The 12,932-nt window shown below is 37.2% G+C and overlaps 1 protein-coding gene and 1 pseudogene across 1 annotated transcript; both read left to right on the plus strand.

The window, feature by feature from the left end:
• Window positions 1–3,723: 3,723 nt before the first annotated feature.
• LOC147565173 (purine permease 3-like) lies at window positions 3,724–5,657 on the plus strand. Its single transcript, XM_086651670.1, has 2 exons — window positions 3,724–4,549; window positions 5,028–5,657. Exons 1-2 carry the CDS (start codon window positions 3,770–3,772, stop codon window positions 5,418–5,420), a joined length of 1,173 nt encoding a protein of 390 aa, XP_086507796.1. The 5' UTR covers window positions 3,724–3,769; the 3' UTR covers window positions 5,421–5,657.
• Window positions 5,658–6,192: 535 nt separating this feature from the next.
• Window positions 6,193–12,932, plus strand: LOC147565174 (suppressor of disruption of TFIIS-like; annotated as a pseudogene).

Genomic DNA, 12,932 nt, shown 5'->3' on the forward strand with positions numbered 1-12,932 from the left:
TGTTTTTGCGCCATTTTTTGGGCGAATTCTTTTGGCAATTTTTTTAAATACTCCAAAAAAACTGTCCCCAGGTCTGTCTCCAGATCTGTCCGAATTATTATTTTGCTACGGAAAAGTCGTTTAAAATTGTCCCTATTAGAGATATATTAGGGACAAACGTAAAAACGTCTGTCCCTATTAGGCGTTTTTTTTTGTAATGTATTATTATCTTTTATATATTATACATGTAAGAAAATATGATTGGCTATGATGGATGGTGGAGATGCAAATGTTTATCATTTTTATCTTCCTCGAATATTGATAAACTATGTCGAATTAATCACTTACGTGTAAATTTAATGATTTGTGAGATAATACTAATTTTTAGCACGTTCTAAGTATAATTGTAGCATGTTTTATAGTAGAAACTTCAAAATTTTGTTTTTGGAAAATTTTTAACTTTTGATTCGGTTATCCAACCGAACCAAACCGATCATGCATAGTTTGGTTCGGTAACCAAACCGAATCATGAACAAATTGGTTCGGATTGAGTTTTACAATAACCAAATCCTTTGGATCCGACTATGGATAGGCTAAAAAAGTCGGTTATCCAACCGATGTTCACCGCTAGCTGGTCCCAAAGCATACAAGAATCAAAATTAATTTTGATGCGACTTATAAAGACGGGAAAGCAACTCTCGGGGTGATTTTTCGTAATAGTAATGGTGAATTCATATCAGCATATACGAGCTATGACCCAGCCGGAAGGAAATGCCTTAGAAGCTAGGCTAAAGCTGCGCTTCTTGCTGTTCGCATGTCTAGGAAATTAGCCCAATCTCCTTGTGTTATTGAACGTGATGCAATGGCGGTAGTAAATGCTTGTTCTGGTCGTGAGGAGAATACCTCATGGAAAATTCGAACAATTATGCACGAAATTACAGAGAGTGGAGATAATGATCGCCTACTATTTGTTCAATTATTGTTCACCTGAAACTAATAAAGTCGCACAATTATTGTGTTCAATTATTGTTCTCTTAATTATATTGTAAGTCAGTTAGTGACGGTAATGAATAAATATTAGGCGGATGCCTATTTTGACAAAAAAACAAAAAGTTTAAATATTTTGCCAAATTACCTACCAGGAATAAACTTAAAGATTGTACCCTCTTATTTTTATTCAAATTTACTAAAACATCTTATTACTTTGCCTAAAACTTGACAAAAGTACCAACATATACATTTGACGAGTCATATTAACAACAAAAACAAAAAAGATGAATAAATAATGACACTAAATACTGACAAATAAGTCAAGGGCGGCCAGATCCAAAAGAACTGCTTTAGGCCTCAGGGCGAAGACGGCCCCCATTGTTAACGTTATTCTACAAGCACCTTCTGTAAAACGTAAGACCATATCATTATGCTGTTTCTCGCAAATAGGGATCATATCCACCAAAGAGGGCCCAAATGTTGGATGTTCCCTTGGCTAAGGAAATTATAATGAGGTAATCCTAGCTAGATCCTTACCTATAGTTATATTTGGGGGTTGTACATTGGTTCTGTAACCGACTTTTAGACTCTATTCACAAACCAATCCGAAGGGTTTGATTTTTTAAAAATTCAATCCGAACCAATCCGCTATCTATTCATGATTTGGTTTGGTTACCGAACCAAACTATACTTGAATAAATTAATTCGAATATCCAACCGAACTCGAGGGTTAAACTTCAACAATATCGACTTTAAAACCTGCTCCACAATTATACTTAGAACTTGCTGAAAATTAGTTTGTGAAAGGGAGGGGGAGGGAATCAGAAGAAGAAAATTCGATGAACATCTGGGGATTGAAGATCCATGGACTTGCCGATTCAGAGATATGAAATACTAGTTAGTCGTGACTCATGGAGACTCGTGAAGAAAGAGAGGCACAAACGAATTAATGCTAAAGAGTAGTTGTTTTCAAATGGACTCTAAGAGTCTTTACATTCAATATTGTACGGATACATCATGAATAAATACATGAATTGAACAAGCCTAGTAACTGAAAGCAAATTTGTGATAAGACATTTAGAATTCTGAAATTTAATATCAACTTATACATATTCATGAGACTTATGAGCATTTAATATTTGCATTTGTATGTTCAACATATTATTTGCAGGTTATATGTATCCATTATCGAAGTCCATAATATTCATCGGTATCTAGGATTGATACGAGGGAGATGAAATATTTCTTGATAGGACATCGATATAAATCAGTTCGCAGTTTTATCAACTTTGGGAATCGTCGATATGGAAACTGTAGCATCACATACTCCGATACAAAAGGAGTGACTTACCTCAGCCATTAAAGTGAGAGTTCAATCCAGAACTCTCAGGTATGATGTAATATTATCTTTTTGATTGCTTTATGTTTATAAAACATGCTAAACATCCTTTTTTCGCTGCATAGTAGAATAATTTTATTTTTACCGTATTTTACCAACAGTAACTGCCATCATTAAAGACATCTTGAGTCATACAGGCTATATAAAGACCCTTAAGGCTACCACAGGGACATGAAAGTTTATTTATACCTTTTCTTTATTTAAACCTTGAACACAAGTTAATAACCGACGGATTCTACCTCCCCATGAATCAAACTTATGACTTCCGGGTTTTTGGAATTGATGCCCAACCAGTTGGCAAGTGTTTCAACAAAAAAAAAAAAATGAAAAAAACCATCTGGCAAGCAGTTTTTGCTGCTTAAAGACTAGTTATAAAGTTTGACACTTCTTGTTCAACTTTTTAATGGGACAAGTGTAGTTCAATGTGTACGTTTCTTGCTTAGAAATGTTCCGGAGCAAACAATGCACAACATACATTCATTTAACGTAATTCTTTCTTACCTAACATTTTTCATTTTGGATTTTATAAAACACATTACGAGTAAAAACTAATTACTCTTTATATTGTCGGTGAAAAGGCCCCAAAATTTTCCACACCGGGCCCCAAGTATCGGCAACGCCATTGGTTGAAACAAAAATAGAAGCAAGTCAGAGCACTAAGGACAACCGAGGAAGTGTTCCTACTTTCGACTCTCAATAACTAGCTAGTGTCATTCACTTCACGGTTTGATCTATAGCCAACAAACTTTTATTTGTGCTGCTGAATGAATGGTAGGTTTGAATTCAATCATCAAATCATACGGACACCAATTCTTAATCACTCGGTTTGAGATTGATAGTCCCACATTGTAAAAGCAAAGTCCCTAACTTGGCTATATGTGGGACCTCAAGCATATACCCACAACAACTTGTGGATCTGTATCATATTTTACTATTTAGCTCATGGGGTGAATGTATTCGAACATTTCATGGCGCATAACAAAGTACAAAATTGGGATTTATGTAAGAGTTCAAGCTCAGTAAGTCTCAATACACATTCACAGTGGGCTTGTGGAGCCATTGTAAGGAGCTTAACTCCGTATTTGTTGGGTTTGAGCATAGGTGACAAAAGCGGGGACGATATCGATAACATTTGAGGTTTTGGGTGTGTTATTTCCCAAAACTGGTCACAAAGGGAAAATATATGTATAAATTGTGACAAGGTGATATCATTTTTAATCTTTTTTTTTTTGTTGAAAGGATATCATTTTTAATCAACTACCATTCTTTCTTTTAAAGTTTAATGGACTGTTTAGTGCAGTTATTGACAAAGCTAATAGTATTTTCTAGCTTCTGTTATAAAAGGTAGAATTTCTACGAGAGTTCGATCGAAGAGTTAAGTTCCTTGATCGTCAAAGAATCATGGTGCAACAAGAAGAGACCGAAGTAGTAGTTCTAGAACAGGAAGAAGTTGTGGGGTTACAAAAGCTGGATAAAAACCACCTTTCAGAATCAAGAAAACAAATCAAATGGTGGATATTATTGGCAAGTTGTGTGGCAGTAGCAGTCGGATCAGTGGGAACTCCTATGACCATGAGGCTTTATTATAGGAACGGTGGAAGTCGAAAATGGTTACCCACTTGGTTACAAGCTATTGCTTTTCCTCTCTTTTTCATCCCATTAATATTTTCCCATTTTCGAAATCATTTCAATTGTCGGCCTAAAATGGCGATTATAAGACCTAAATTATTTATTTTTGCGGTTGTTATCGGACTCATCTTGGGTGTAGATAATTTTATGATCTCAGCTGGAATGTCTTATCTTCCTCTATCAACTTCCACTATCTTATTATCGACTCAACTTGCTTTCACTGCCATATTTGCATTCCTTATAGTGAAACAGAAATTTACACATTACTCAATCAATGCTGTCTTGTTGATGATTCTTGGAGCAATCCTTTTAGGTGTAGCTAAAGCCGGTGACCGGCCTCCAAACGTTAACGACACACAATACATGGTCGGGTTCATCTTGACACTAGGGGGAGCTTCATTATTGGGACTTTATATACCTTTGGTTGAGCTTGCTTATCTTAAGGGCGGGCAAGAGATCAACTTCAGTATTGTTGCTCAATTTCAAATTGTTACTAGTTTCTTTGCAACGATATTTAGCACTATCGGGATGCTGATCAATCACGACTTTCAGGTAGAGTAGCAAATTTCATGAATAAATTACATAAGTCCCAATTGTCACAAAAAATTGTCCTAATTTTTGCTACCCAGGACCAAAAGTCCGAAGGCCATAATGTTTTGATTGCGGCTAGGACTCCATTAGCCCAAGGGTCGCCATGCTTGCTCAGATCTTTTATACATAGCCAGACATCGTACACTCCCTCAAGTGATCTTGAGTTATCCCATGCCCACCCTTTTGTCTTCATCTCATATACCATCGCGACGACCCAAGCCCAAACTTTCACTAATATTGAACGTAGTTTTTCTCCCAAGCCCAAGACGAATGAAGAAAAAGGTTGTACTCCTATAATTAAACTTGAGCTCCTACATATAGCTCAGACTCTGGATGCTTTCGCAAACAACGTCAGAATGTCATAATTGATCACTTCCCGACAAAAAATATTTCTTTCTTCAATTATATGATCAAAATCTTTTTGTTATATATTATGCAGGCTTTACATAGAGAAGCGGCAGAGTTTGGCCTAGGAGAGGTGAAGTACTACATGGTGCTTGTAGCATGTGCCATCCTGACTCAATTACTAGCATTTGGATCCTTAGGAGTGATTTTTTGTTCATCATCTCTCTTGTGTGGGATCCTTGGTGCAGCTATGGTGCCTGTTAATGAAATCTTCGGCGCTCTCTTATTCAAAGAGAAATTTACAGGAGAGAAAGGTTTATCATTGGTCTTGTGCCTTTGGGGTATTACTTCTTACTTTTATGGAGCTTACCGGAAGAGTAAGAAGGATAATATGAAGAACAAAACAGATTCACCAGACTCAAATCCCTTGTGTGAGTTAGCAAATGTTGAGATTGTGTGCCCTTCACCTACCAAAGAAAACCATTAAACTTACTCGTTCAGGACCTAAGAACTTACCCCTCTAGGACAGATATCATTATCCGAAAATGGGTGGATAAACATACATATATATATATATATATATATATGATTAATTATGACTTCGATATTTATGATTGTTTTAGTTATTTTGAGTTCGCCCTTAATGTAAATTATGTAATGGTAAAAGTTGTTACAAAAGAATTGCTTCTCAAAAAAATTTCAGGACTTAAATTACTTACATAAACTAGGGCCATCATATAAATTGGAGGTGGGGATGGTTTAATGTTATAATCTGAACCGTCGAAATGATCAACGGTCCAGATTATATTATAGTTGTAGGGACTTAACCGTAAACACGGAAAATCTGTGAACTTAATTGTAAACTTCAGAATTGGCGGTGGAGCAGTCACGTGATTGTGTTTTGGCTGCCACATGTCGCTTTCCTAGTGGGTCGCTATAGGTTGTTGTGTTCTCTTTCACTAAGAGCATCTCCAATGCAAAACTCAAAAAAATCTCTATTCGTCCTATTTGTCAAGTTCCAATTGAGATTCTCACTCCTAGGTGTCGAAAATAGAGATCCTTAATTCTTGTATGTCTCCAACGCAACACTCTAAACACTTTTATTTTACTTACGTGTCATGGTTATTTTTTGTACAAAAATAATTAGTTATTTTGGAAATATACGAAGACTTGATTTCTATTGGTTGAAATTTAAACATTGATGAGCTGGACAATTAGAGATATCTTAAGAGGACACTCTGAAAATAGAGTGTCCTCTTGAGATATCTCTATTCCACTCTCGACACATCATCTTTGAGATCGTAGTTGAGTTTTGCATTGGAGATGATTTTTTAAGAAAAACTCAGAAAATCCTATGTGGCACTCGGAGTTTCTAAGATTGAGTTTTGCATTGGAGATGCTCTAAATCTCTCTCTAGTTTCATTTCCTCTGTGATTAATTTGATTCCCACCGATCAAAATGGAATATGCAGCTCCTGTGCCAAAATACGATTGCCTTCTCTTTGATCTCGATGATACTTTGTATCTTTTAAGCTCTAGCATTGTAGTAGAGTGCCTAAAGAATATTGAAGAGTTTATGAATGAGAAACTTGGCATTGAAGAGAGCAAAATCACTGAACTATGTAAAGTACTATACAAGATTTATGGGACGAGAATGGCCGGCCTTAGGGCCATTGGTTATGATTTCGACTATGACGAGTACCACAGGTTTGTTCATGTGAGATTACCTTAAGAGAAGCTTAAACCGGATCCTGTTCTTCAGTTCTTAGGAGCTCTTTACTAAGCTTGCCTCTTCCGAAAGTTCTATTCACAAACTCAGACACAAACCATGCAACTAAAGTTCTGAAGGCACTCGGGTTGGAGGGCTGTTTTGACAACATCATAAGCTTTGACGCCCTGAATCCCGTAAAGAAGAACACGGGTTCTGATGTTGGAGGTGTCCCCAAGTTTGGGAGTTTGAAAACGATGACATCCACCAAAGCCTTTGACATTATGGAGCATGTTTCTCAAGCTAATTCTGAGTCTACTTCCCAAGTCACCAATTTTGTGCAAACCATCTGAAGCTTCGTTTGAACGGGTTTTTGAGATAGCCGACATTGACCCTAAGAGAACAATGTTCTGGAGAAGGGGTTGTCCGTTAGTAATTCAACACCGGTAAGGAAGTTCCTTGGCAGTGAAGACGCTTTTTTTGCTCCCGGGCGGAGAAGTTCTTTGTTAAATAGGTCAACACCGTTTTTGGTGGTGCAATTAGTTATTTTTGGGCAGTTATTTAGTTTTTTCACTTTTTGAACACGGTTATTGGCAGTTTCCGGGAAGTTTTATCTCTCTTTTCTCGAATTCAGGCGGATATAAGCCTGGAATTCCAGTTTTTGTCACTCTTTGGGAGTTTTCTGTATCAAGTTTCTACCTTCGAGTTCTATTCCTCTTAATTTCAACGCTTCATTTCTTTTCGTGTTTTCTTGTTTCCAATGGCAGCACCGAGTAACCAGTTTATCCAAAAATTCGCAGCCTTAACGACGGAGGAACAGCCTCCGATTCTGGCTGATGTTGAAGATCTGCCTCCATGGGAGATGGAAATTGTCAAACATGGTGTCGTTTGGTTCCAGAGTGATAGAAAGATAGACATCAATCTTGCTTTATCTAGATTATCGAGGGTCATTCATGGACCAAATAGATTCAATGTCACGGAGATAAAAGATAACACTTTTCTAATCAAGTTTCTTACTGCTACTGAATTAGATTTGGCCTTTGAAAGTTCGCCTTGGGTTATTCAAGATGAATTGATCGTCATGAAGAAATGTACTCAAGATGTAATGCCGGGTGATCAAACGTTTGATTCAGCATGGTTCTGGGTACAAATGCATGGCCTGCCGCCGAGTCATCTTAATAGTACAATTGTGAATAAATTAGCAACACCTTTGGGAAACTTTATCCCTACCACTCCTGAGGAAGCAATCAAATGGTGTGTGTTTGCAAGAGTTCGCATCGAGTTGAATCTTAAACGGGCATTACCTCAACGTGTTTATCTAAAACTATCTAATACCAAAATAGTGGCCATCCCTCTTAAGATAGAAAAATTACCTAGATTTTGTGTATCTTGTGGGTTGACTGGGCATACTATAAGGTTTTGTCCAACGATGTTAGCCTTGAATGATTTGTTAAAACAGAATATATCCGAAGAACAACGTTTCAAAGTGACTAAAGCTATGACCCCTTCTTACAATGAGGACTTCAAGGTCCCTTTTAATGCTAGAAATAGAAGCAGAGAACTAGAATCTTTTGGTACAGACCAACCTTTGAATTGTGAGTCTAATACTCACAATCAGTCAGATAAGGTTAACCATTCTAACGAAGTTGTACCGGATTATTCCATTCACTCTAATTTTGGGGAATTACTTTCGAGGTTATCTAGGACTAAAAAAAGAGAGGTCTGGAAATGTCGTATGGTGCTACTGGATTATATACTAATGCTGTTTTTTCAGGTAATTCAATTAATGAACAGGGTCAGCACTCGGGAGCGCACTGTTCAGAGGGCAGCGAAGATGAGGAAATGATTTCGACGGAGGATCGATCCTCAAAGTTCTATAGAAGATCATCGGAACTTCTGGTCTTGGGTAATAATGAAAGGGTGCCGGCAACCCAAATGCCGATGAATCAATGAGTGTCTTAGCATGGAATTGTCGGGGCTTAGGGAACACCCCGACAAAAGAGACACTTAATCAGTTCCTAGGAGCGACAAAACCTTCTATGGTTTTTATCTCTGAAACTAAATTATCTAATTATGTACCTCTGAATTGTTTTATTAATGCTAATTTAAATAAATATATTTCTGTTCCGTCGATTGGTCGCAGTGGAGGTCTTCTCCTATATTGGCAGGATGACATTCACATGGACATCCACTATACCTCTAATAATCTTATTCATGCTACGGTTAAATTGCCCTATTCTGAGTCGTGGGATATCTTGTGTATTTATGGACCGCCTAATTTAAGAGATAGACCTAATTTCTGGAATGGTCTACTTACTCGTATTCAGAATATTTCGAATCCTTATTGTTGTATCGGTGACTTAAATGCTATATGTAGTAGTAACGAGAAATGGGGTGGTAATTCTAATATCCCTTTTATGTCTAATTTTAAGCAGTTCATCCTTAATGCTAATCTGTTGGACCTGGGTTTTAATGGACCGACTTTCACATGGACGAATAACAAAGCGTTACATCATTTAACAAAAGAAAGACTGGATAGAGTTCTTTGTGATGGTCAATGGTTAACTAGATATCCGGAGGCAGGAGTCTTTCATTTACCTCGCTATAATAGCGATCATGCACCAATTTTACTTAAATTTATTGTGGAAGGACATTCTATCAATACCATTTCAAGGTTCGAAATATTTTGGACAAAACATGATGACTACAAAAAGATCTTTGAAGACAAATGGTTAAGTTCAGAAGGAAATTTCCTAGAAAAAGTAGATCAGGTCAAGAATTCAATCAAACATTGGAGTAAAAAAGCTTTTGGGGTAATAAAAAATAGGCTTAGCATTTTGAGAAAAAGACTTCTGGATATCCAATCACTACAGTCTACTTCGGCTATATTACACATAGAAGGTAAAATTCAGGAAGAAATTGTGTGGTTGGAAAATATTCAAAAAACTCAAGCAGAACAGAGGACGAGATCAAAGTGGGTCCAAAACGGGGACAGGAACACAAAGGCTTTCCACATTGCCATGTCAGTCAGAAAACAGAGAAACAAAATTCACCAACTTACACTAAGCAATGGTCAATCCACGAATAAGATAGAAGAAATCTCACAGGAATTCATTGGCTTTTTTCAGAATTTATTTACGGCTGATCAAGTAATAGAACCGCCGGCCGAAGTTATTAATGCATATAAGGTGTTCTCGGTCGAACAACTGGCTGATATCTCTAGGATCCCTTCGGTTGAGGAAATTAAGTCAGTAGTAATGGAAATGGGTTCGATCAAAAGTACGGGACCAGATGGCTTACCTTGTTTCTTTTTTCAACATAATTGGGAGGCTATTAGCCAGGAACTAATTGCTTACATTCAATCAGCTTTCTCAACAGGTTTGATCGACCCTCATTTAAATTTTACTACTATTGCCTTAATCCCTAAAACTAGGAACCCGAGTACAGCCTCGGAGTATAGACCGATATCCCTTTGCAATTCGGTCTATAAATTCATCACCAAAATTATAGCCAATAGAATCAGACCTTATCTTGAGGACGGAATAATGTGGACTCAGAATGCATTTGTGCCCAATAGACAGATAATGGACAATATTATAATAACTAAGGAACTCCTTCATTCGATGTATGGGTCAAAAGCCAAGAAAGGTTTTTTCTCTCTTAAAATGGACATGGCGAAAGCCTATGATAGAGTGAACTGGGACTTTCTAAAATTGGTACTTAAGGCAACGGGTTTAAATGGTCGAATTCTAGATCTCATTATGTCGTGTATTACGACTGCGAGATTTAATATTCAGATCAATGGCACTACTGTTGGGGATTTTCAGGCCACTAGAGGCCTTAGACAGGGCTGTCCATTATCGCCCTATCTTTTTATCTTATCCTCACAGTCACTCTCCCTCCTGTTTAATTATTATGAAAATCAGGGTTGGTTTACAGGATATAAGATCAATCAGTCAGCTCCTACTATTACACATTTACTATTTGCTGATGATCTTATCATTTTTGGTGAAGCTAATATTAAAAATCTAGATACTGTTGTTCGGATTATGGAGCATTATGGCAGCTTTTCAGGTCAACAGGTAAATTACTCGAAATCTTCCTTGTATTTCAGCAAAGGAGTGCCCACCAATATATCTAGCCAATTTGTCCACAAGCTTCATGCTCCTCTTATGACAGATAGAGAGAAATATCTAGGAGCCCTTGTTCTCAAAAAAGACAATAGAATAGATAGTTACAAGTGGCTAATAGATAAATTTCAGAGTTCTTTAGCAGGATGGAAGCAAAAATATATAACTCAGGCCGGTAGGACAACATTAATTAAATCGATCCTGGCTTCTTTTTGTACTTACAATTGTTGTTATCAAATTATGCCTAAAGGAGTTGCTAAACACCTTGACAAAATTGAGAGGTGTTTCTGGTGGGGGCATGAGGTTAGTACGAGAAAACTTCACTTCATCAATTGGGATATAATATCTAGTCCCAAACATATAGGTGGATTAGGCATCAGGACAATTAATGAGGTCAATCAATCTCTTATAGCTAAAATGACATGGAAGTTCCTAACTAATCCTAATGAGGTATGGGTGAAACTACTTCATGCAAAGTATCTCAAAAGTGAATCATTTTGGTATCATATTCCTACTGCTAGATCATCAAATTTTTGGAAAGCTATGAACCATACTAAAGATATTATCAGGACAAACACAATCTATCAGGTGGCTAATGGAAGATCGATAAATATCAGGAATGACCCATGGATTCCTGATTTGAGTGAGAACAGACCTTCTAACACTAATACTTTACCTCACAATATAATATTTGTGTCTCAACTTATTAAACAGGAAACTAAAGAATGGGACTCAGACCTTATTCGCAGGTATTTTAATGATATGGAAGCTAACATCATTCTTAACATACATATTCATGTCAATTTTCAAAGTGACAGATTGATCTGGTGTCCCATAGACAGTGGTAAGTTCTCTGCAAAATCATACTATACGGCAATAAAGACGAATCCAGTACTACCAACAGAGGCACAAGAATTTCCGTGGAACAAATTTTGGAAGATGAATCAAATGCTACCCAAAATACAAATGTTTGTATGGAAATTAATTCATAAAGGACTCCCAACTCTTACCAATATAGGAATCAGGATTCCTCAAGTTGATCAAACATGCAAGATGTGCAACTCGGGTCATCTGGAAAGTATAGAACATCTTTTTGGTGAGTGTTCTGTGTTTGGTCAACTGATTAACATAGCAGGTATTACAGATCTAAACGATCTTAGAACAGATCCTATTAAAAATCTCTCAAATATATTAAAAGATAAAGAGAATAGGCAAGAGCATTGGTACAAGGTTACTTATCTTTTGTGGAGTTGGTGGAAGCTAAGAAATGAAAAGATCTTCCAAAATAAACCACCAAATTTGCAGAGATGCTGGTGGTCGGTTACAGAAGCTTTGAGGTATGTTCCTTCAACCAATTTTACTTCGATTACTAACGATTCGATGCAGGAATTACTTTGGTGTCCACCACCAGAAGGAACAATAAAAATAAACTTCGATGGTGCTTTTAGGGCAACATCTGCTTCATGTGCAGCGATCGTGAGGAACTCAAAGGGTGAAATTCTTCACTCTCGAACAAGATTGATCGAGGCTATTTCACCGATGCATAGTGAGATTGCAGCCATGAAGTTAGGTATAACCCTAGCAGACGAAATGAGTCTCCCCTCTTATACTCTAGAAGGGGATGCTAGGGTTTTACTTGAGCTGATTAGAGACGTAGATTTGGTCCCTCCATGGAGATTAACGGATCAGATTGAAAGTATTCGCGAGAGGATAGCTGGCCGCCGGATTGAGCTTCTTTACTGCCCTAGGGTTCAGAATCAAGAAGCCCACAATTTAGCCGCGTCGGTTTTATCCCCTAATTATTAATTACATTTGAGCCCTCGTTGTTAGAGTGGATTACTCGTTAACCCCCGTGTTTTGTTGTATTTTTTTTGGGTCTAACTTTGTAATCTTGAATTGTTAAATGGCTGTTATTCAAAAAAAAAAAAAAAAAAAAAACAATGTTCTTTGATGACAGTATTCGCAACATTCAATCCGGAAAACGTGTTGGTCTTCACACTGTACTCGTTGGCACTCCCCAACGCACCAAAGGTGCAGATTTTGCTTTGGAAAGCATTCACAACATCAGAGAAGCATTTCCTGAACTATGGGAAGTTGATGAGAAGACAGATCAGGTAAAGTACTCCAGAGAAGTCGTAATTGAGACAACAATGAAAGCTTAG

The sequence above is a fragment of the Eschscholzia californica genome, unplaced genomic scaffold (genome assembly GCF_041429995.1).
Source record: "Eschscholzia californica isolate CP2 unplaced genomic scaffold, dmEscCali1.0.p SCAF_1, whole genome shotgun sequence".
In the NCBI taxonomy this organism is placed as follows: Eukaryota; Viridiplantae; Streptophyta; class Magnoliopsida; order Ranunculales; family Papaveraceae; genus Eschscholzia; species Eschscholzia californica.